General features: G+C 38.7%; 9 protein-coding genes and 1 non-coding gene across 10 annotated transcripts; 3 read left to right on the forward strand and 7 right to left on the reverse strand. All coding sequences in view use genetic code 12, as the record gives it.

Moving 5' to 3' along the window:
• Positions 1 to 10: 10 nt before the first annotated feature.
• On the reverse strand, positions 11 to 9,196 carry CORT_0B01580 (Vps13 protein; the record flags this gene model as incomplete). The annotated part of the gene is made up of 1 exon (XM_003867267.1): positions 11 to 9,196. One exon carries the CDS (start codon positions 9,194 to 9,196, stop codon positions 11 to 13), a length of 9,186 nt encoding a protein of 3,061 aa, XP_003867315.1.
• A 457-nt stretch (positions 9,197 to 9,653) lies between these two features.
• Positions 9,654 to 10,229, reverse strand: CORT_0B01590 (hypothetical protein; the record flags this gene model as incomplete). Its single annotated transcript, XM_003867268.1, has 1 exon — positions 9,654 to 10,229. One exon carries the CDS (start codon positions 10,227 to 10,229, stop codon positions 9,654 to 9,656), a length of 576 nt encoding a protein of 191 aa, XP_003867316.1.
• A 264-nt stretch (positions 10,230 to 10,493) lies between these two features.
• On the reverse strand, positions 10,494 to 11,702 carry CORT_0B01600 (hypothetical protein; the record flags this gene model as incomplete). Its single annotated transcript, XM_003867269.1, has 1 exon — positions 10,494 to 11,702. One exon carries the CDS (start codon positions 11,700 to 11,702, stop codon positions 10,494 to 10,496), a length of 1,209 nt encoding a protein of 402 aa, XP_003867317.1.
• Positions 11,703 to 11,890: 188 nt separating this feature from the next.
• CORT_0B01610 (Cmd1 calmodulin) lies at positions 11,891 to 12,490 on the reverse strand (the record flags this gene model as incomplete). The annotated part of the gene is made up of 2 exons (XM_003867270.1): positions 11,891 to 12,337; positions 12,488 to 12,490. 2 exons carry the CDS (start codon positions 12,488 to 12,490, stop codon positions 11,891 to 11,893), a joined length of 450 nt encoding a protein of 149 aa, XP_003867318.1.
• A 230-nt stretch (positions 12,491 to 12,720) lies between these two features.
• On the forward strand, positions 12,721 to 16,233 carry CORT_0B01620 (Rev1 protein; the record flags this gene model as incomplete). Its single annotated transcript, XM_003867271.1, has 1 exon — positions 12,721 to 16,233. One exon carries the CDS (start codon positions 12,721 to 12,723, stop codon positions 16,231 to 16,233), a length of 3,513 nt encoding a protein of 1,170 aa, XP_003867319.1.
• Positions 16,234 to 16,317: 84 nt separating this feature from the next.
• On the forward strand, positions 16,318 to 17,514 carry CORT_0B01630 (Hos1 histone deacetylase; the record flags this gene model as incomplete). The annotated part of the gene is made up of 1 exon (XM_003867272.1): positions 16,318 to 17,514. One exon carries the CDS (start codon positions 16,318 to 16,320, stop codon positions 17,512 to 17,514), a length of 1,197 nt encoding a protein of 398 aa, XP_003867320.1.
• Positions 17,515 to 17,516: 2 nt separating this feature from the next.
• CORT_0B01640 (Alg1 protein) lies at positions 17,517 to 18,896 on the reverse strand (the record flags this gene model as incomplete). Its single annotated transcript, XM_003867273.1, has 1 exon — positions 17,517 to 18,896. The coding sequence occupies one exon, from the start codon at positions 18,894 to 18,896 to the stop codon at positions 17,517 to 17,519; it is 1,380 nt and encodes a 459-aa protein (XP_003867321.1).
• Positions 18,897 to 19,017: 121 nt separating this feature from the next.
• Positions 19,018 to 19,111, reverse strand: CORT_0_Ser(TGA)_16. The gene has a single exon. It is a non-coding gene (tRNA).
• Positions 19,112 to 19,976: 865 nt separating this feature from the next.
• On the forward strand, positions 19,977 to 22,061 carry CORT_0B01650 (hypothetical protein; the record flags this gene model as incomplete). Its single annotated transcript, XM_003867274.1, has 1 exon — positions 19,977 to 22,061. The coding sequence occupies one exon, from the start codon at positions 19,977 to 19,979 to the stop codon at positions 22,059 to 22,061; it is 2,085 nt and encodes a 694-aa protein (XP_003867322.1).
• A 90-nt stretch (positions 22,062 to 22,151) lies between these two features.
• Positions 22,152 to 24,146, reverse strand: CORT_0B01660 (hypothetical protein; the record flags this gene model as incomplete). The annotated part of the gene is made up of 1 exon (XM_003867275.1): positions 22,152 to 24,146. One exon carries the CDS (start codon positions 24,144 to 24,146, stop codon positions 22,152 to 22,154), a length of 1,995 nt encoding a protein of 664 aa, XP_003867323.1.
• Positions 24,147 to 24,205: the final 59 nt, after the last annotated feature.

Consider the following 24,205-nt stretch of genomic DNA (forward strand, 5'->3'; position numbering starts at 1 on the left):
ACTTTCGAAACTATAACGTGACTCGGCAAAACTTATTGTACTCCTTCACTGCAATTCCAATTTTTTGATACAAATAGGTTCTATTCTTTCGATCCGGAATTGGAATAAATGGACCTTTTCTATTCTTCAATTCAATGGTCAATCCAGTAGATTCCACTGAAATAGATTTAACTTGATCAAATCTTACAACCCATCTCGACTGGAGTGTTTTGATGTCAAACAAAATGATATCTTTCAATGTCACCAACACTGCCATTTCGTCTCCGGGAAGTAATAAATGAGCCAAATAAGTGTGGTTCCAGCAAATCCCACCATCGATACCGTGCATCCAAAATTGACCTTGGGCTTCTCTTTCATTGTATGGTTTAACCACCTCGTCGGGATTGATGTATCTAGGCAACCTAATTCTATCAAGCTTCTCGCCATCAAAAACAGTTGTTGTGTTTCTGATGCCCTCACTAACATTAGACGCCAAATCGAAGAAACCAATGGCAGTCTTTGTTGGTAAGCCAATTATACCTTTACCGATACCTTTAAAGAACCCAGCCGCGCCATCCTCGTCTGCACCTTCCAATGGTGCAGCAGCAATACCGCCAATTCCTGATGACACCGCCTCAATAAACGAATTTGCCCCAGTAGTGAAACCATATACAGCATGATTGGCTCTGTTCCTACGCGTTTGCAAACGACGGCGTTCTTGAAACTTGGAATCCATGGTTGCCACTGTCAACCCTTTAGCAATGGATCCGGTAACTTTAGCTATAGAATCCGAAAATCCAAACACTGATTTTTTCATGAAACTGAGGCCTCCCTTTGCCAACCCTATACCAAGCTCCTGAGGACTATCGGTTAAAACGTAACCTTGGTAAGGTTCATAAAATATATCCATCACACCTGAAGAAAGAAGGTTGAACAATCCAACTGGATTACCTAAAAAGTCAGCCGATCCCACAATATTGTAAAGTTGATAGAAAAATGCTTGACTATAATGGGTCTTGATCGACTCAACCAATATTGGTGTTGGCGCTCTAATATTTTCAATAAACAAAGCATTCAACTTGATTGGTGCGTCATTAATATTTCCAATTGCCATTGTGAGTATATTCAAGAAGAACATCACTGTATTCTGACTGTTGGTCTTGTCCTCGGCATTGAGTCTTTCCGTTCTCACAAACGATATGTTTGCTTGAATAGGTTGCAAATGCAAAGCTTCAAAATAAATATCACTGCTGTTGCTTAGTTTCAGGGGTTCAGGAATATCCAAATTATCATCACAGAGTCTATTTACCTGCTCTTTGTTCCATGAAGCTCCTGGGAACTTAACAAAGTCAAGCATTGCAAACAAGAAATCTTCATCGAGTTCGAAATTCAACTCTTGCATAAGCGTGGTTGCGTACTTGATAAACACTACCCCATGAGAATCGTCTTTAACTCGACAGATTGATGCTGAAAGTGCAGGATGTTCATTCAATTCCTTTCCTGTTTTTGGTATGACTGATGGATAAAGTATAATTGGGAAAATGCCACCATAAAGTTGATTATCAATTTGAACCCACTTGAGTTTAGCACTAAAGTTTTGGTACAAGTTTGACTCGTTGTATCTGAATTCGATACCTCTCAAAGTGACATAGCAAAGCTCTTGGTCCCTTGTATTGATCAACGAAATTCCAAGACCATCGAAATTTGTCACCACCTTGGTATGATAATTGTCCTCAATATCTGCTTCAACAAATTGATCTTGATTAGATGGCAATGAGGAGCTAGACGCGGTTTCATTCTTTATTTGATATAAGCTTTGTGAAGGATCATAGTCAGTAATTACCAAGCATTGAGTAGGACCATCAGCAACAACGTTGAGATCAACAATTTGCTGCGACTGGGAATCCGTTGATGGTAATCTGAATGGACGAAGGTTACCGATTTCAGCTAAATTAACTCCTCTTTCACGACCGTGTGATCTCACAATGATTTCCTTAACGAGACCATTGGGATAATCATATGCATATGGCATGACACTTTTTGGAGGAACGCGGTAGTATATGGGTTTATAAACTGTGTCTCGTTTCACTATCTCCCCGTCCGCGTTTATATTAGGATTAGTTTGGTATATGTAGAATTCTTCATTGGTGTAGTTCTTGATCGAATACGGCCATTGGTTGTTGGCATTTTCGATATGTACAAACATAGTTGCATCTTCAAGTAACATAGTTACTTTGACCAACACTTGTCCTACGTTACTCTTTTGTACCTTGATGTACAACTGACCAACATTGTCAATGCAGAATGGTTGCGACCATCTAGAAGTTTGTCCCAACTTCATTATCAAGTTCTTTTTGTCCACGCAACGCAAGCCATAGAGGGGTAGCAAAGCATCTGGCATTGTATTAATCTCCTTAATGGATCCTTCTTCTGCTAAACTGATACTTTCCAGAAGCTTGTTGATCACAACATACCTCGGTGTGATAGTGATTGTTTTAGTTAAGTTGTAGATACCTTCACCTTCCAGGATGGTTACACCTAAATTAATTTCTTTTTGCTTGCCCAAGAGCTGTAACCTCAACTCGCTGGCTTGGCCAATAGCATCAAAACTCATCGGACGTGACCAAACTGTTTCTTCTGTTTTGATAATTGCTCTATTCTTTCGATCGTCAAGCTTGAAGAAAGAAAACATTGTTGGATAAATTTGTTCTGAACTAGAAGTCTTTGCCAACGACACAAATTGATTATTCTTTTCATTGGCAATTATGTTCAAATTGGATCTATTTAAGATCACATAAGGACTATAGATAACAACCTTCAAACTTGTGCTATCAGCTTGCTTTCGTGGGTAAAATATATTCAACCTTAAAATGTCTTCACCTTTTAGTTTTAACGTGTTTTCTCTTCGGAAATCACTGCGCGAACCTCCATTGATGACAGCAAACTCCGACTTGCTATAGTTACAATTTCGGGGCTGAATACTGAGAAGCAACAAATTTTTCAAGCTGACGACGTGGACATAACTCTTGACGCCCTTTTTTACACTTCCTGTCCATTCACGTCTCGAGTTTTTATCATACAATCGATAATCAAAATCGTAAGGCAACAAGTTTTCAATCTCAAGCGGTGCTGAGATCACAAACTTCATATGAGGATATACTTGTGCCAATGGTTCGTTTCTGTCAAAAACGGCCTTTGCTTGAAAATTGAAAACAGATGTGTCGCCTCTTGTCATAGCTGGACATCTTAACGAAAGCTCACTCTCCATAGCATCTTTCCAATAAATCTCCCCTTCTGACCAATCATACGACGTGTGTAGCTTAGGCTTGACTCTGAACTTTCCACTGTATGCAAGATTGATAGGGACAGAAAGAGCACTCTTTGATTCAATTTGAATTTCTGCCCGCTCTTCATCAAGTATTTCGACGGTAATTGGTACTTCTGAGTCATTTTCGAGAACAATTGTCGATCTAAGAGTGATAACCTTGACATTATCTTCACGCAAGCTTATCAAAACAGAAAGTCTATTATGTACACCTTCAACTGCAGGATACAAAACATGCAAATCCTCCCCCTCTTTAGCAGCTGACAAATGTTCAAGATCTTCATACTCGCCATTGTCAAAAGCAACGTCCAACGTGTTTGCTGTGTTGACATCTAAATTTTCACGGATCTTTCTCCAATCCTCAAAAGCCCAGGGTTTTGACTCACCATACTTCACCTTTGTCTCGGTCTCTGCTTTATTTCCATTGGTCCATACAGTCAAATCTAAGCCAGTATCATTAACTATCAAGAATGGATAGTCTTCGCCTCTTGGTTTCAATTTTTCATCACTACTCAAAAGGTACTGCACCTGGGATAATAAAGCCACTGATCTAGACGTGACAGTAACTTGGGCCACCTCTCTCGATACACATTCAAGAAATAACTTCGAATTTGGATCTTGAGTTTTTGAGGCATAAATAGCAATAGGCCAAGTTTCTATCAAAGGTTCCCAAGCAGATTTGGAATAGTTGAAGATGTTGACAAAGGTCTCTAAATGTATCTCTGCACTTAAATCAGTCGACCAGTTAATTGCCCTAACCTCAAATGGATTCACATTCATATCTAACACGGGCAATTCCGAAACATCCCCGATCAATACAAATCTCAACCCACCAAAGCTTGCAGTCAATTCCTCACCTTTCACAATTTCGCTTCCAGTTATTTGATCGGATTCACCCTTCACTAACTGCTGGGAGGCACTTGTTGATAATGATTCATCTTCAATGCTATTCGATATCAGCTTGTTGTCAGCGTTCCTTGCATTCAATGTATCTTGATGTTTTGCATACAAGTCGTTCACACGTTGAAGAATTGCCAATCCTAATCTAACATCCCTGACTGATACTCTAATCACCAAAGGATCTATAGAAGCTTCAACACTATCCAAATAATTCCCTGGAGAAGATCTTCTATCATCATATGCAAAAGAAATGGAGAAATCATCAATGATCCTGTACCTGGAGTTCTTTGGATTATCCATTCGAGTCAAATACAACCCAACCTTGCTAGTTGCCAATGATATAATGTTCTGCTTGGAGATTGAAATCTGCTCAACTTTGAAAGCTATCGCTTCGGTATCAGCTTTGGTATCATCAGCTAAAAGGAAAATCGATGGCTTAATAATGTTAACTGAAAATCCAAAGTGTGTTTGAACATTTTGGGTAGTATTCTTTACCTCAGGAATCAGTGTTACAGATTTTCGTGGTTGGTTTTTATCGACAGAAGGTTTTTCGGTGGATGGAATGGCAATATCAAAGAATGCTTGTAAGTCGAACAAATAGTCAAGTGCCAAAATTGCTTTCGGTTTCTCCACTGTCAATATTAATGCTAGACTCTTGCTTTCTGCTACAATATCTGAAGATACTTGCAACAGGAATTGATTTTCCACGTCGTCAGCAGCTGGTATGATAACCGGAAACTTGCTCTCGGTATGCTGTCTGGTGTCTTCAACGACAAAGGATTTGATGGCTAAGTTGGCCCTGAACAGTGTATCCTGTTTCGAATTGAAGTTTATCTTTACTTCATTGAGTGAAAAACTGGACAACTGTGCCTGTTTTATATCACTTAAATCAGCAGTATTGTTATAAAGGGACAATGAAATACGTGGAACTTCAAATGTAACCTTTGCCATCACATGATCAGATGGGATTTCCGGAACCAATGAAGTCTCCTCTGGCTTCTTTTTGTCTGATGTATCTTTGTCTCCTTGTATAGCCTTTGTGTTGTGCTTCAATACTTCATTTGCAAAAGCTGCTTCTTCTTCAATTTCCTCCATTCCGGAAGACTCGCCGTCCATATTGAATGCTGTGGCAACTGAGTTTGAAATATCTGTCAATAGCTTCACTTGTAATTCTGTCAAGTGCACATCCAACTCTGGCATTTTTCCAGTAATTTCAAACGTTGGTGTGTCCTTAGTATAGTTTTCAGACCAATTGATATCAAACGAAACATCCAAATCATCGATTACTTTCAAGTTTTGCTTCACCTCGTGTGCCTGGAAGTCTGATAAGAGCTGAACGTTTCTTATACCAACTGAAATCACATTCAAATCTCCTTGATATTCATTGTGTGCGTATATTTCACCTAAATTAGCAACAACCTTGTCTAACCCAGTATTGCCAACCGGGAAGGTAATCATTGGGCCCTGAACCAAGACATCAAATTTAAGCTTGTTTGGTAATTGAGTGGCTTGGTTTATGGCGGCTTTTCGAGTTCTATCGTAAATCGCCTTCATTTGCATAAATTGATTACCGTATTTCACTATTCTATTAAAGGAGCTTTCAACAAAATTGACTGAGATAGCACTCACATTAAACTTGAGCTCGGATGGTTTTTCACCATGCAAATCAAAGGTCTTGTAACTAAATTTTGCCAAGTCGTTTTCATCCATTTGTATCAAATGACGTGGCGAATTGTCGCTATTATGTTCCAACTCATCAAGAAGAGACAAAGCACCCAAGCTACCAGATACATCCATTGCCTCCGGCAAAAGCAAAATTTTAATCTGTGCAGCATTCAACAGGAATGTTGCCAATTTAACACCATCTTCATTGAGTACCATAATTACACTGTCGAGGCTAAGTTTCATATTGATTTTTTGTGGAGCTTCATCTGTGTCTTCAGGATTATGATTTAATTCATCAGCGGGTGTTGGCTCTTGATTGGGGTCTGTGAATGTATTCAAACAAAAGGTTAAAATACTCAAAACTGACTTTCTTGTGATGACAAATTTCAATGTTGCAAGGTGGAGGTCAATATCCTGATCATAAACCTCAATCTTTTTGTTATTGAAGTCCACGACTCTCAACCTTCTGTTGTACTCCACGTCGATCAACTTTTTCGTTGAATTCTTATCGGTATTTGAGGTGATGAGCTTCTGAAATTCCTCCTTTTTGGACTTTTCGATATGGTCTAAAATGTTAAAATCTAAAAGTCCCAAATTCATGTGTAGATCGGTTTCGGTTCGGTAAAGATTTAATTCCAATGCATTACCCACTATTTCGATTAATGGTTCTGCTTCCAAGGTATGTCCATCAATGCATCTTGATAAATTTAGCTTAATAAAATCAATGCCGAATTTTAGTTCAATCAAGTGTTGCTCGGAGCTGGTAGACTTATGTAAATCGTTTTCCTTCGTGTCCTCCTTGAGCAGATCGTCATCTATATCAATTTCTTGTCCTGAATGGTCATCACCATATGCCTCAAAGACACTTGACTCGTCTGATGAATCAAAGGCAGTTTCGGGAATAGCTGCATCAAGTATGCTGAGTATAGTTTTATACTGGAAGTCATTCATGGCTAGCTGAAGCTTGGGAACATTTCCCCCTAGTCTAATCTTTGCCAAATTTTGTGCATCCGGCAAAATTGACAAGCCAAGATTGAAATTTACGTTGAAATTATCGAGCATTAAAGCTGGTCTTGGTTTATCGTGGGAATAAAGCTGTTCCATTGTTGACTTGATTGTATGACCGACAAAGAATTGAGCATCTTCTAAGCTAAACTTGAATTGGTCGTATAATAATTCGTTGAGGCTCTTCCAATCATCCTCAGTATATTTTTCCTTATCTTTATACTCCTTGATCTTGGACTTTTCAACCAACTCGCTTACAACATTTATATGACCTGCATCTAATATAGCCACAGGAGATTTGTAGCTAGATGGGTCCAATGGCATGATCAATAATGGTGTTTGCAAATCCAAGTTTACATTAATTGTTTTGTGTTCTTCAAGAGCGTACTCAAGTCCCATTCTGGTTTGGGAAGTTAGTCCTTCAACTGTAGATTCTGCAGCATTCATTATGGCCCCTACGGTATCTAAGTGAATCTTGGGGGGCGTGAAAAATCGAATCAACTCTTCAATGAATTTCGAATTGTAGAAAATAGTCATTGACTTTAACGAGCCTAACAATTTCGAGTCAGCTGAGCCATCGAGGGGATTCTGTTCATATTGTATTTGGAAAAAAGGAGTTGAAGATTCGCTTTTGCCTGAATCCGCGTTGGGAATTGCTTGCTTGACACTTACAACATGATTGTAGATACTGGAGCCAGTTCCATCTTCAACCTTAAACTCGAGCATTTGAAAGCCAGCAAGAAAGGAGTTTGGTCTTTGGTAAAAATGTGCTTTGCAACCTTCAAATGCAACATCGGCCAAATTCGTCCGGTCATTTCGTCTCACAACCAAGCCTCCTTTATTCAATGCAGCTGAAACGCGAACTTTTACACAATCATCTGGAAGGTCCACGGTTGAGATTTCAGCCTCCTCGTCGTAATCTATAGTGTCATAAAGTGTTTTTCTTTGGTCGTCGGTCAAGGAAAGATCGATGTGCTCTCCATCTGCGCCCATGGTTTTCTGTTGTTCATCTCCTTGCGTAGTTGTATTTCCTCCTCCCCACCAGCCTGAGAACCATCCTTTTCTCTGCTGTTCATTCTTTTCGGCTGACTCTGTATCATAAAGTTTTGCTTTACTTCCTTCCTTTCTAAGTTCATTCCTAGCAAGTGAGCGGTATAGCTTAATGTCATCAAAGGAAAGCGTCTGTTCGAGGTTCTGAAGCTGTTTTTGTTCATCTTCGTTAAGCTTCTTTTCTAACTTTAACTTCCACAATTTGATATAATCCTTCCTTTCGTCTCTTCTTTTTGCAAAATGATCCCAGCTCCATTTATAATTCTTTTCGTGTATTTCATTCAACACACATTCAGCCGCATATTTGAACCATGCTTTGGGATCCTCACTAGGTGGCACTTTTGGTCTAAATTTTCGAAATTTGGCTGTTTTGGAATACCACCTGAACTTTGAGGCAGTCCACAAAATATCTTCATACTGTTGTTCGTTCAACTCTAAACCAAACTCCTCGAAGAAAAGATCTGTGTCCAAGTGAGGATGCAACTCAGTAGCCCCGAGCTTATGAATAGTAAGTTTTCCGTTACCACTTATTGGCTTCATCAAGTACTCTTGGCAATCATTTGTGGCTTTAAATTCCTTCAATTGTCCTTCCTTGTCAAGGTCTGAATACAATTGTGGATCCTTAGTTTCCATGTAGCAGTATAAACTTTTCAATGTGAGTAGTTTTCTGGTGAAAGCCTGTGTAATTGCTATGAAGGATGGCTTCCAATTCTCATCTGTTGAGACTGCTGAAAGCTCTTCTAATGACAATCCCAACGTGTATGGTTTTTCCGTCAAGACAGATTGGTCTTCATACCTGACGTGTATTTTCTTAATTGTGACTTGAAGATTATCAACGATTTTCTTCACCAAGGACTCAGCAAAAGTTTCATCTGCGAGATCTCTACCCAACTCCTCTCCTTTTGCTTCGAGAATTGCCTCTAGATCTTTCAACCTCGACTCCTTTAAAGCCTGTTGTCTTTTCTCATCGTCTTCTTCATCGTAGTCTTGCAAGATTATAGGAGAAGCTAAAACATATAGATCTTCAATTATAATTCGTACTGGTTTAGACTTTAAATTCGACCATGGAATTTGCAATGTCAATTCTCCCAAGTGCCCAAACTTGACATCGATTGGTAATTTAAATTTATCGAGACTTTCCTTTTTCAATCTCAAGTTCCGAAGTTTAACATCACCACTCCATATTCCAATGTTTAGTTGCTTTGGATCAAAATTCTCAATGTATGATCCGAGAAATCTATTGATTAAATTGGCTACAAGTGATTCAAACATTTCAATTGGAGTTTAAGGCGTGTCTATGTGTTCTAATCAATGTCAACTCTAATAGGTCTACCTTATGTCTTGAAGTGATTATTATATATGGTTATAAATCAATGGAATCTTTGTTGAATATATATACTGTAAACTCCTTTTAATTATTGTCATTTGGTCTTTGTGTACAAAAACAATATATATATACAGCAATCAAATAAACCCAATAGGAATACAAGACACTGAACACACCAATTATGATAGCATTTTCTAATGTGGGGAGCTAAGAGAAAACCTGGGTCTAGTTTATGAAGCAATGACGTTCACAGCTTTGACCTGAATAGGCTCCTACATAAAAGTTCCACTAACAGAAGTGGGAGAAGAATAGCTCGCACAATCACGGGTCTACGAAGTCTTATGTGATGTTTAGATCAGTATGTGGCCTCAACTCACAAGATAAGTGATAAAGTTGTATTAGCTATATAACTATTGGTTGTGTCGACGTTCCTTCGGTAATTTTATTCGTCTGACTTCCTCTTTTGATTGGCTTCTTTACATTCTTTGATGCATTCCCATTTCCATTATTAGTTGATGATTGATTGAGATTTGCACTCTGTCCTTGAACACCAGGTTCCGTTGACGAAGGCGTTTTGGACCCAGTCTTGACTTTGTTATTTTGTTGTGGCTGGTTAGGTTTAGCCTTGTTCACGGGTGGAGCCTCAACTTCATGACCTAGCTTAATCTGCGCTAAGTTTATGATTGGCAAAAGCTTGTTATATCGCTCGCAGTACTCTTGAATACTTTGTTGTACAATTTCCAACCTCGACATTGTAGTGCGATAATATTCTTGTGGTGAATTAGATTCAGGTACTGTGGCTAATGCCTGTAGAAACATTGACATTTCGTTTCTTAGTATATTTATCTCTGCTTTCAAACGTTCTATTTCATTATATATAAGTTGTGGATCTATCTTTCCTGATGTGATGTCATCAATCTTTATCAGCTCAGGAAGCTTGGGTCGCAGACTATCGTTTATTGAATCAAACTTGAACATAACTGCAGTGCTATTGGGGTGCGTCGGGTACTGTAAATTTCGTCAGGTGGATGGATGATGCCGATATGAGCGGAAATGATTTGGTGTTGTTCTATATTGGTGAGGGGATCACTACTAACTTTTACTTTTTTTTTTTGTTTGGATTACCCTTTGGTTAATCAAAAGCTCAACTAATGCATTACAATTAAAACATATTCAGTATAAATCTATCTAGATCAGTCAGAGAGGTAAAAGAGGTAATCCCTTCCCGTGTAAACTTTGGGTTTATTTTTCCTTCTTACTTTGCCGCCTTCTCAAAGTTACTACACCTCCATCATCAACAGTCCAATTCACCTTGTAGTTATTGATTAGCTCTTCGTATTCCACATCATCAGGAAGTAATTCGCTTTCAATCACCGACTTTTTCATAGTAAAATAGCTCGAGCTCAAGCTTTTGGTCATGTGATTTAGCATTTTCGGTAGGCCCAATCTCATCATGGCCTTCACAGCAAAGCTCTCCATCAGATTATATATTTTGTTCCAATTATAGTAATCTTTTTGTATCCAGCACCGTATTATTTGTAACACATCCTTACGATTTGGTATATATCGAAAGTAAACTTGAACAGCTTTAGGCGTGTTATTATTAAAATGAGTTAAATGTAAGGTCAATATCACTGCAACTTCTTCAGTCTCCAAATTAGATAACTTTAAATCGTTTTTATATAGTAGCAAGTAATTGATACTTGGGATATAAGTCTGATATTGACCACAGCAATATGAAATACGCGTGGAGAATAAAAACACCTTTTTATGGAAAGGGGATGGTTTCAAATGTAACAAACTTTCTCGTAACTTTCTTAGCGACATTGTTAATGACTCCATGGTGATTGTTTGCTTATTGTTTTCTATATTGGACTTCAAAGCTTGAGCATTCTCAAAATCCTTTGGGTTCAGGTCCCTTACCCTCTTGAATGCTTCAGATAAGGACTTTGACGTGTTGGTTGAAGTATATTTAATAAATTGATGTAATATAACAAGAAAATATTCCTCTCGTAGAGCCTCGGAATCCTTCAAGCGTGTATCCTCTCCTCTACTGATAAGACCGTAATTATGGGGTTGTTTACGTTTATCATTTTTCGTGCTGAACCTTTCCCGTCTTTTAACCAATTTCTCCTCCTCTGTCAAATTAGTGACGTTCTTTGAGTTGAATCTTTCTTGTCGTTTAGTCAATTCATCCTCTCCTGGCAAGTGAGTGCCATTTTTTGTGCTGTGATTTTCATTAGCCTCCTTTTTGGACTTGAGTCGATGTGGTGGTACATATTTTTGACCATTTCGTGTGCTGTTGCCGTTGTTTGAATAAGGCATGTAGTTACTTCGTTGTGATAATGGCTGTGAGGTAGAAGCCAATTCAAACTCTTGATGGTGATGTACAGGTAAAGTACTTGACTCTAGCTCGTAAGTTTTTATCAACGATCTTAAGCTATTGTCCATATGTGTCTGCTGTTACCCATAATTGTAATGCTTTACTAGGGTGTAGATTTTTTTGTTACCGAGTTTTGAATCACTACGCAGAGAAGAAGATCTACAACCAATACTCTACAAAAATCCATGCCTGAGTTTAAATCAATATCAATTATCTTAAATCAATTAAACTATTACTATTCTAACAATACCACCTCTTACTTAGCGGCCAACAATTGAGTAAACTCTTGAATATCAATTTCACCATCGTTGTTGGTATCAGCTTCCTTAATCATTTGATCGACATCTGCATCAGACAATTTTTCACCAATGGACGTAAGCACATGTCTCAATTCAGCAGCACTTATCTTTCCATCCCCATTTCTGTCAAACACTTTGAAAGCTTCAGCAATCTCAGCTTCAGAATCAGTGTCTCTCATCTTTCTAGCCATCATAGTTAAAAACTCTGGGAAATCAATTGATCCATCTGAATTGACATCGACTTCATTGACCATATCTGTCAATTCACTTTCCGATGGGTTTTGTCCCAAGGATCTCATAACTGTACCTAACTCTTTGGTGGTTATTTTGCCATCGCTATCCTTGTCAAACAATGAGAAAGCTTCTTTAAATTCAGCAATTTGTTGTTCTGATAATTTTTCAGCCTAGATAATACTGTTAGTACGACACATTTATGAAGCACAAGAGTTAAAATCACAAGCGTGTCTGGGTAGCAATAAAGAAGCCTAATATTGCTACTCTTCACTGAGGAATGAAGGCACTTGTTGACTCTAACATTCAAAGTAGGCACATACCATTGTATTTTAGTATTTATCGTCTCTAATACAGCTAAGGTAGAGCCTTTGTAAGATGTAAAGTATACGTGTTTAAGATTTTTTTGAATGACTTTTTGATCTCTCTTTTAGATTGTTGTGATTTATTTTTAGACTCACTCGCTTTCTCTCTGTGAGAGATGTCTAGAATTTCATTGGAAAAGTTACACGACACGTGTATTTGCTACTGATAACAGGCAAGCTGTATCAAGTCTATGGATAATGTCCAGTATAAACACAAGGAGCAGGTAGATCAAATGGCGAAGGGTGAAGGGGAGGAGTTGAATGAAAGTCAATATCTGATTTTTTTGAAAAGTTTACATGATGAAACGCTAATATCTCACATCAATGGCCTTACTCAATCGCAGGGACAGAATGAACTATCATTTCAAGAGGCTTCCACGCCTAAAAGATTACCCTCAATACTTAGTTCTGCTAGTACTGACCCGTTTAATGATGGGTTGGATGAGGATATCTTGAACTTGGCTGAAAACGAGCAAAATCAAGGTAGAGAAGCTGTTGATGATAGCAACCAAGTCGCGTCTAACTCTGCTTCTACTCACTCTAATCATCTTAACGAAGTTGATGGCGAATCATCCGAAAGTGAAAAGGATGAAAGTGTTATTGGTAAACTTCACGAATTTGGTGATTACCGCACATATTTTGACTCCAAACGGATGAAACAACAAAGACAAGATGAGGCTTATGTCAAATGGGATCGAGAAAGAAGGAAACTTCAAAATCAAAATCTGCAGCCCCTGCCCATATTCTCTGGATGTACAATATTTGTGAATGGGCACACCAAACCATCAATCAACGAAATACATCGGTTGGTAATTCTTCGTGGCGGAAAGTTCTTAAGCTATTTGCCAAACAAATCTAGTGCAACTCACATCGTTTGTGATCGTTTGACACCAAAGAAAAAAGTAATGTTTAAGAATTGCCGAGTGGTGAAAGCACAGTGGGTTGTTGATTGTGTTGAGGCAGATCGCCTTTTGGATTGGCAGCAGTATCGACTCATTTTGGATGTAGTGTACAATCAAAAACATCTAGACTTTCAACTGGAAAATCCCGAAGCGGCTAATGCGAACGAAGATGATGTAGAAACTCCTGAAGATGGGCCAGCACCAGTTGATGTGGTCAAAGATGAAGCTGAAGCTGAATTGGAAGAGTTAGACGAAGAGGATGATTTTGGGTCCACATTGTTACCAGATGAAGAAAATGTGTTGCAAAAGCTGCAACAGTTTGAGAAGGGAGCTGAGGAGCAAAGAACTGGTGGAGAGAGCTTAAGTGAGGACATTCCGGAGTTTCAAGTTACCCCTCTTTCTGGATCTGCCAAGGGTGTGCACAAAGTGAAAGGAAGATATGTGTTAGATGCAAGACATCCTGACTTCTTAGCGGGTTTCTTTGCAAACTCAAGATTGCATTATTTGAGTATGTGGAAAGCTAATTTAAGATTGAAATTTTTAAGAAAAATCATTAAGGAAAATCTCCATAAGCCAACACAAGATCCGTTTCATGGAAACATTTCTGAGTCCAAAGTTATAATGCATATTGACTTTGATTGTTTCTTTGCCACGGCATCTTGCTTAAAGCACCCAGATTTGGATATCAATAAAGACCCAATCGCTGTTGGTCATGGGGGAAATACGTCAGACGTTGCTAGTTGTAATTATGTTGCGAGAAAGTTTGGTGTCAGGAATGGTATGTGGTTGAGACTGGCGCAAAAGCTATGTCCCGACTTGATTTTATTAAACTATGAATTTGAGGCGTATGAGAGGTACTCAAGTGAGTTTTACAACTACCTCGTGAGTTGTAACTACTTTGACGCAATATATCCGGTGTCTATTGATGAGGTTTTGGTTGATGCGACATCTTATTGCAATAAGTCAGAGAAGAGGGTGGAGGAAACGGTCAAGGAACTTAGTTCCTTAATCAGAAAGCATGTTTACCAACTAACAAACTGTAGTGTGAGTGTTGGGCTGGCCTCCAACGTCTTACTTGCAAAATTGGCATTAAGAAGGGCCAAGCCAGATGGACAGTTTTCTTTATTCAATGGCGTTGCCGAATTTTTGCGGTTGGTCCCGGTAAAAGATTTACCTGGGGTTGGTAGGGGTATATTGGAGAAACTAGAGCCAGAAATTGGAAAGTCGCCACCCAAGATTGAAGACATTTTGCCGATATCCTCTTCAAGATTGATTCAGCTTTTAGGTGAAAAGACAGGTACCAAAATGTATCAATATACACGAGGTATAGACCACACCAGTATCGAAATCGACACCTCCAACCCCGAAGTTGTTTTAGGAAGGAAGTCCATTTCTGTTGATGTAAATTTTGGTATTCGATTTGATACAGTTGAGGAGTTGGATGACTTTTTTATGAGGTTGGCAAAGGAATTGTACCAAAGAATGATTAATTTGGGTGTGTGTGGCTCTACTTTGACTCTAAAACTAGCAAAAAGAAGAGCTGGTGCAAGTGTTGTAACTGCCAAATTTCTAGGTATGGGAGAGGTTGACTTTACCAATAAATCATCGAGACTTGGAGTGGCAACTAACGATTGGGGAGTCATAGGAAGTGAGATAAAAGTATTGTACAGAATGCTTAATACACCTGTCCAGGATTTGCGAGGTATATCTGTTAGTATGACCAACTTGAAAGAGGCTGAATCAGTCAAGAGCTCAAAGCAAATGAAATTACCGTTTGGAGCTGTGAGTCGGGATCCTAGTCCAAGCAAAGATTTAATGTCTTTTCGCAGTCCAAGAGAAGATCCTTTTGAGGGTCCGATTAAGAGAAACTGCCCTAACGAAGGTAGTGTCAGTTTCGCGAAGCTACCATTTGGTCCTCGCCGCAAGAGGAATACCCCAACAAATTTTCTAGATCCATTTGCCGATGGACAACAAATAGATTGGGAAGTATTCGAGTCTTTGCCGTTGGACATTCGTCGTGAGTTGGAAAGCGAATTGAGAAGAAGGGATCTTTTGAAGGAAAAAAGTCCAGGTAAGGGAAAAGCCTACTTACAGCAGCTAATTCCGACTCAAGGAGGTACTGCAAAATATGTTCGAATAATTGAATCGCCAACGAGGCCACTACCAAAGAGAAAATCTACGCCCGTTGCTTCCCCTGTGAAGAAGCCTAAACCGGAATCTGTTTATGATGACTCACAGTCATATGATTCGTCTTTATTGAATCAGTTACCATCTTCGATCAAAGCTGATGTCCTAAAGGACATAGAGTACAAGCAAAAGATTAAAAAATTCGACTTAGTGCCTATGCGTGCTAAGGTTACCCGAAAGGTTGAGAAGGCTAAGGTCGAGGTTAAAGAAGTGACTCCTCAGTGGACAAAACAACAACCTAAATTGTTCGGCTTGCCTTTGTTCTTAAATAACCAGGTAACTGCTTCTGAATTACGTTACAAAGTCAGAGATTGGGTAAATACATCCTTGAATCAAGGGGGTCCACATGAAGACGACGTGGTCTACTTTGGAACATATTTGCAAAAATTGCTTGAAAGGGGTCTATTTAATAAGGCAGTGATGTTGGTTCGTGATATCTTGAATATCTTAACGTACCAAAAGACTGTTAATAATTGCATAGATGAAAATAATGTAGATAACCAACTTATGTTTTTCATGATTGGAAGCGATGATTGGTATAAGCAAGTAGATGCTATTTTAAAACCTATTGTGGGAAGATACTGCAAAGAGAATGATATAGTAATAAAATGGTGATGTATAAACTTTTAGTAAACTCGTTTATAGTTTATAGATGTAAAAATAAGACGCACTTCAACTTTTATCCTCAAAAGGTCGAATATGAACCATATTATCCTCACACATTCTGATTTATTAACTACACTAGCTGACGAACTACCGTGTAACAAACAACGACAGTCATTTGTTCAAGGTTTACTTCATGCTTATAAACTAGATCAGCAAGTCGAAATCTTACCAATTATTCCCATCGAATGGGCATTATTGGAACAATACCATGACACAGATTTCATAAAGGAGTTGCAACGACCTAGAGACGATCTTGACAAGCAATCGGAAGATTACAAAGAGATTATGGAGTCTGTATCTGAAGAATTTGAAGGTTTGGGTGATAAGGAAGACGAATTGCTTGATGACAGTAATGATGAAAAATACGGACTTGCATTCGATTGTTGTCCATTCCCATTTATGCGTTATTACGTGAATTTAACTGCTGCTTCTACAATACAACTAGCAAGAAAAATAGCGCACAGTTCCATAGAAATTGGATCTGGTAGGGTCATCGGAATAAATTGGTATGGTGGTAGACACCATTGTCATCGCTCTAAATGCTCAGGTTTTTGCTACATAAACGACATCGTTCTTGGAATAACCACCATTCGCAAGATGTTTTCCGGTAATGTTTTCTATTTAGATTTGGATTTGCATAATGGTGATGGAGTGGCTGAAGCATTTAAATATTCAAAGAAAGTTGCAACTTGTTCGGTGCATAGATGTGACGTTGGGTTTTTTCCAGCAGGGTCAGGAAAGTTAGAGGATTCTGTTTCTGGGATGTATAATGTACCTACAAAGCGAGGTTTGACCGATGAAGGTATGTTATGGATCCTCCAGAATGTAGTATTTCACTTGATCGATAAGCATCAACCGGAGTACTTGGTTGTGCAATTAGGATGTGATGGGCTTAATACAGACCCTAGTAATGAGTGGAACATGACAATCCAGGGGTATCTGGAGACAATACGATTATTGATTGAGAGAGTAAACATACCAGTTATGGTGCTAGGTGGTGGAGGTTACAACTACACCGAGGTTGCTAAATGTTGGACCTATGTAACTGGTGCATTGTTGGGTTACAGTGCTGACAATTTCGACGAAATTCCTGAGCATAAACTACTCGACCATTATGAAGTCGATGGTTATAGATTCTGGACTGATTCCAATCTACAACTGGGTAAAATGAAGAATGAAAATGATTTGGAATATTTGCAATGTTTGCAGAAGCATTTGCTATCTCTATAACGCTATTTCGACTGTTTATTTACAAATTTCAGCCGAAGAACTGTGGTCCAATTTTCTTCCCATCTGGATTTACTTTCCCTCAAAGCCCCCTCCTTCAAGTTGGATAGCAAGTCATCATCTACAAATACTTTTTCCAATAATTCAACTAGATTTTCAGCTGTAGACTTTCTTGCAATAAGTCCGTTGTCACCATCCTTTACTAGTTCATCTATAGCAGGAAAACTAAGTGATATGACAGGAACACCACATCCAAAAAAGTCAACAATCTTCATGGGTAGATCAATTCCGCTTGAGGATGTATGCAACGATATTCCCAAGTCCGCTTGTGCTAAGATCTTTGGATAATCCTCTGAGGTTAACCATGCAGTTTTTACAATAATTTTTGGTGAATAGTCAAGTTCAATAACTCTTTGTACAAATTTCTCCTTGAGTGGGCCCTTTCCGGTTACAATGAGTAAAATAGGAGGCGCGTTAGACTTTTCTAGGTTATCGTAGATCTTCAAAGCATCGAGCAAGAGGTCAAAATCCTCATCGGGAGTGAATGATGTGGAGCTGATTAATATCTTATACAACTCGATATCCTTTATATCTTGGAAAATTTCGTGACTCTTTCGGATATCGGTGCTTTCTGCTGGCATGAATTGCGTTCCAGGTCGGTCGTAAAACGTCGTTACTTTCGATTTGGCAACTCCAAAATCATTAATCAAAAACTTCTTCATCTTTTTTGTCACTGTTATGTTTAAATCGGCGAACTTACCTAAAAAGCTCTCGTAAAGCTTCATCAACTTCACGAATGGATGATTGACATTCTGGAACCTCAAATTCAAAATAGTATAATTCAAATTATGCCAGTCAATGACAACTTTCCAATGTCTGTGTATAAAAAACTTGAATAGTAAAACAATGAGCAATATCGGAATGCTGGGAGGATTCTGTATCATTACCACATCCATTTCACCACCTCTATTCCAAAGTAACTTCACCAATTGTTTCACTTGTGTAAGGATCTTTTGAGCTGCAAAAATTGCAAATGGAAAGTTGTAAACATTATGGACAACGCCAATAGGTACAATGTCGATATTCAAATCATCAACAATCTCATCTAGTGGACGTGTTTCAATGTATCCACATAAACTGACATCGAACCCGGCTTTACTAAACGACAATGCATGGTAAGACATCCTCGGCGAATGACCTAAATCCCCCAATACGAATATTAATACGCTTTTGCGACTGGGTGACCTCCTACTTTGGGAAAAATAGGGTAGCAATTTGTATGCTATAATTGGAAGACAAATATAAGCTGCAAGCATATAGTAAAACCATGGTCCAGTGTATTTCCATACATGGTCAAATCCCTGATACTTGATTATTTCACTCATGGACAGGGGACGGTTGATTCAATGTCCTCTAATAAAAAAAACTGCATTGATGTCGGCTGAAATCCTGAAAAGTACAAGACGTCTTTGTGTTTTCACAATTGAAATAAAGCGAAAAAAATAACGACAACTGCAGGACTCGAACCTACGCGGGCAGAGCCCAAAAGATACCTTGAAACTATTCAAGTCTTTCTCCTTAACCACTCGGACAAGTTGCCTTACAACTGAGCTACTGGCTCGAATTGTTGAAAAATCTTTCCTTTGGATTTATACAATGTATAGTTTTCACATGATTTTCAGGTGTAAATTGTGTGAAAGTCACCTGAATTAATCATTCCACCACAAGGTGGATGACCATTCGCTTCTGATGAAGCCAGAAAAGAAGACTCTTGGTGTTTACTATAGCTGAAAAATCCTGTAATTGCTCAGTTTAATTAATTTGCCTCATCATTGGACAGGTAATGCAAAATTTGGGTCTTTTCGAACACGCATTTGCCGAAAGTTAGCTAGGAGTTTTGTTTTTGTTCGGTGCAGCATTTTGCTAAGTTGAAATTTGGCAGAAGAGATAATGAAACTAATTGCAAGACTATTAATGTTCTTGATTGTGTATTTTTTTTCACTCTAAATTTCGAAATAATTTTGCACCCAAGTTGGTAAAATAACTGTAGAATTAATAGTACTTTTGACCACACATTAACAGTTATGCACAGTCAAAGTAGTTGATTTGAAAGAAGAGTTTGAAATAACTTATCGTTGGTATACAGCAAATGCAGGCGCAAAAAATGCACAACACATCTCTTGTATGGTGCACTTGGCTTGTCTAGGATTAAAACTCAAAACCAAACACCTGATAGTAGCAGAATTGGCATTTAAGATATATACGGTATATGACAATGGCTTGCGGTTACCTTGGTGGTTACAACATGAAGCTTTCTCGCTCTAAGTTTTCTGTTTTCGTAATCTATAGATCATCTGTGGCGGCTCATGTTCCAACTTGAACACAAAAGAAAAAAGTTCATTCAATCGAAAACGGAATGATAACAAACCACTTCTTTTCAACAGTCACCCACAATTCTTCACACAATGTCGATTAATTACAGCACACCACATGCTGTGGATGTTCCAGTTATTGACATGGATGATCCAGAGGATGATATCATATTTGCAGAGCATCAGAACAACAATCATTCGCCAAATACATTGTTTGACCCCCTCGCTGAAGATAGGGAGAGTAGTTCCAAATCAGGTCTTATTGGAAAACTCAAGTCACTTTTGAGAAATGACACGAGAACCAATGACTACGAAATGGTGCTGCGTTATGATGCTGGCATAGACTCTGACGAGGAAGCTATGAATGAACCACCAATAGATTTAAAGGAATATAGGTTAAGACTTCTTGAAAAGAAAGTCAGGAACAGAACCATATTCGGCGGTTTCTTACTTACAGCAGTTGCGGTTGTACTCTTTATACTTTACTTCACCAAGAACATCAATTTAAAGTTAAGCAGTGAATCGACCAAGCCGCTGCACAAACTTTACTCCAATTCAACCCACGACTTTTACAAAACAACTATTGTGGTATCACTAGATGGTTTTCATCCTCATTACATTAACCCTCATGATACACCAACACTCCATAATATGTTTATCAATGATTATGGTGCTCCATACATGGTTCCTAGTTTCCCATCAGTAACTTTTCCTAACCACTGGACATTGGTGACTGGGTTATACCCATCAGAACACGGTATTGTAGGAAACACATTTTTTGACACTAAATTGAACAAACAGTTTGTTAGCACTGATCCACAAAATGGCAGTCTAGATCCCGATTTCTGGCAAGGTGGTGAGCCAATCTGGAAGACTGCCGTGCTGCAAGGGGTCAAAGCAGCAGTGCATATGTGGCCTGGCTCTGAAGTTCCAGGGGTTGGACCAGATTTTGATTCCGATAGATTCAATGGGTCTGAATTGTTGACCTCTAAAGTGGAAAGAGTGATGGGTTGGTTAGATCGGGAGATAAACACGAGGCCAGAGTTAATCTTAACCTATGTTCCTACAGTTGATGAGTATGGCCACAAGTATGGAATATCTGGTGATGAATTATCAAAGAGTTTGACTTATGTTGACGACTTCGTAGAATTGATGAAGAGTGAACTTCACAAGAGAAATCTTGATGATATTGTTAACTTGGTCTTTGTTAGTGACCATGGAATGGCGCCTACATCCAACGAGAGGGTTTTGTATCTTGATGATTTGATCGACTTGAAAAAAATTGACCACGTAGATGGCTGGCCATTAATTGGATTAATACCAAATGTTGATGTGGACGAGGCTGCGAAAGAGATTAGAACAAGATTCGACAAACTCGATCTGAACTTAACTAAACATTATCATATTTATAAAAGAGAGGAAATTCCCCAGAGATTCCAATTTGGTGGACTGGTTGATGATCACAAGTTTAACTACAGGCTAGCTCCTCTTTGGATCATACCAGATGTTGGATATGCAGTTACAACTCATAAGCAAATGGAGGAGAATGGTGGAGAGTACAAGCCAAAAGGTGTTCATGGTTACGACAACTCACACTTATTGATGAGAGCATTGTTTTTAGGATCAGGTCCATTCTTCAAAGAGAAATTCAAGTCAAACAAAGTTAAACCATTTGCAAACGTTAACTTCTACAACCTCATTTGCGATTCGTTAGAATTGCAACCGGCTCCAAATAATGGTCAACTGGTTCAAAAAATTGCATCCCGAGTGTTACCGAAGAATTGGAATGATGCTCTGGTTTTCCCAGATTTGCCATTTGATGTAGAACATATTGTCCGTAACAATGCAACTTATGATCAGTTGTGGAGAGTCGGAGGTAAAGCTAAGCCAGTCAATGAACAGCCCAATCCAAGTCCAAAGGCTTCTCTTGTATCCGAGCAATCAACAATCACCCCAATTGAGACTCAGTCGTTGCCCAAGCCAAGTGACTTTCTGACTACTACAACGACAAGTGACGTGAGCACTACCACTGATCCCTCGAAAACGATTGCAACCAGTACCACCACACATAAGGAAGGGTTTGGAGGATTATTTAATGAAATTATTGACGATATTGAAGCTGGGGTGGAGGAAATAGGAGATGCTTTGCATAGTTTTATTGATGACAATTTTGACTAGATGTATTACTCTAGGGGGCGTGATTATAATTCGTTAAACGTTTAATTTACTCCATTGCAATGGACTATTTAATTTTGCATTTGCCAACTCTTAAAATATTGAACCAGTATACAGGAGATTACTCTGCGCAGTAGGTGAGTCAATCACAAAAGGGGAATTCGTCCTTCTTCCAGGTGTACCAGGTGAGGTTGTCTCAATCGAGTGTAAAGAAATTCGACTTGGGCTTTTAATGGCAGCAGCATCCTGTTGAGATGCAACATCATCAGTAGAGTCCTGACACAACTTCACAATGTCATCCTTGCTGAGTAACATGAACGATTTGGATCTGGTAATGACGCCCCATTTCTCCTTTATGAAAGCTATAATTTTTGATAACAAAATTTGCTCATGTGAGATGGAAAGATCTTTCCAGACGCGAAGCAAATCCGAGATCGAATCTTCATCGTACTTGAACCAATTTCGAAATTGTTCAAATAAGGAGACTAGCTTCAGCAAGATCAAGCTTTTGAACTCAGACAACTCGTACATGTTGGCCAACACTATCAATGCTGAATAGTCATATATTTTCAACTGTTCATCGTGCTCGAGTTTTCCAACATACAAATAGTAAATTATGGCTTTAACTCTGCAAAATGGTTCTGGAATAAGTACCTTGCTTTCGAGGCTCTCATTCATTCCCGCTGAAATCATGCGATAAAAATGGGGCCATCTTGCACTCAAGATAGATTTATGAACAGGCAACGATTTGGTATTGTAAGCAACTTGATTTTCAAAATTGCGCTTGTCATTCTCGTCCCTTAAGGATGTGATTTCAAAATCAGCGAATAAGTGTGATTCAAAAAGCCTCTCAAAGTCTGACGTCAAACTGTTGCTTTGATGACTTGAAAATCCAAGCAGCCCAATATCAACTTCTAAAACATGTCTAAATTTAACACCGTGCACCACAGACTCCGGTTCCTCTTCAATCCAATCATTCTCACGAATAGTTTCCTCTTCATTTTCCAAACCATTGTGGGCCAAATGCCCCCCCAACATGAGCGAAATTTGCTTCTTCTTATTGCCCAACAAGTAGAGAGTTCCATTGTGGTTAATGAAAGCGCAAGACCAAAGGTACTTGGTATTGTGTTCTCCTTCGTTCATGAAATTCAGAAAGTCCAACTGTTCAAACAAAACTTGTGCTTCAAAGTCTGTCAAATTCAAGCTCGCAATATTCACCCCACCATCTGTATTCCATGTTGGAAGATTAACAAATAAACTTAGCTCAGGATTTCTTCTATTTTCCAAAATAAACAAATCGTAGCTCAACGATGAAAAATTTGTAGTCACCAAATTCGAAACTGAAACCTCACAAGTTGATTGAGTTTTAAAGGAATAAAACGTTACAGTTTTAACATGATTCATATCTCCATTCAAGCCACCAAAGCAATATATACGCTCATTGTGGTAAATGATAGTGTGGTCGAACCTTGGCTCAAACTCAAAAGGACCACTCCAAGTTCCAGACGTCAAGTCGTAACAATATAAATCACTTAATACCGAGGACTTCACCAATCCACCACTAATAAAAAGTTTTGTACCGTCAGGAGTCAAGCAACAGGCATGTCTCGATCTTGAGCTTGGAGCATTTGCCAATGCAAAATCTGGAGGCCCAATCCACTTTTTGTCAAATATATTATAAATCATCATCAAGTTATCCTTTCTCATTTCTCCACTCGAAGTAACACCACTGGAATTACCAGAAAGCGAGATCTCATCGTCAAAAGGTAATCCACCAAATATCAAGACATTACCGTTATTGAGATACACAGCCAGATGTCCCTCTCTATACAATCCATCCATTTTATTGTCAACTTCCCATTCCATCGTATCAGTGTTTAGTAAATACACATTGCTGTCCAACGCATCATTATCATCAAACCCACCGTACAAAAATACATATGAAGTTCCAGAACATGCAACAATTGTTGACTTCAAATTGTGTGATGGGATTGCGCCCTTTGCTTGATGTATACTCACCGATGTTTCTTGAGAACCGCTTACGGAGGGAAGAAGAATGGACTTTGCATTTGGTTGTAGATCAACCATTTTGCAATATCTCAATTGATCATAGATTTCGTAAAGCGTGTGTTAAGCGAAGTGTGTGA

This window comes from Candida orthopsilosis, assembly GCF_000315875.1.
Source record: "Candida orthopsilosis Co 90-125, chromosome 2 draft sequence".
NCBI classification, from domain to species: domain Eukaryota; kingdom Fungi; phylum Ascomycota; class Pichiomycetes; order Serinales; family Debaryomycetaceae; genus Lodderomyces; species Lodderomyces orthopsilosis.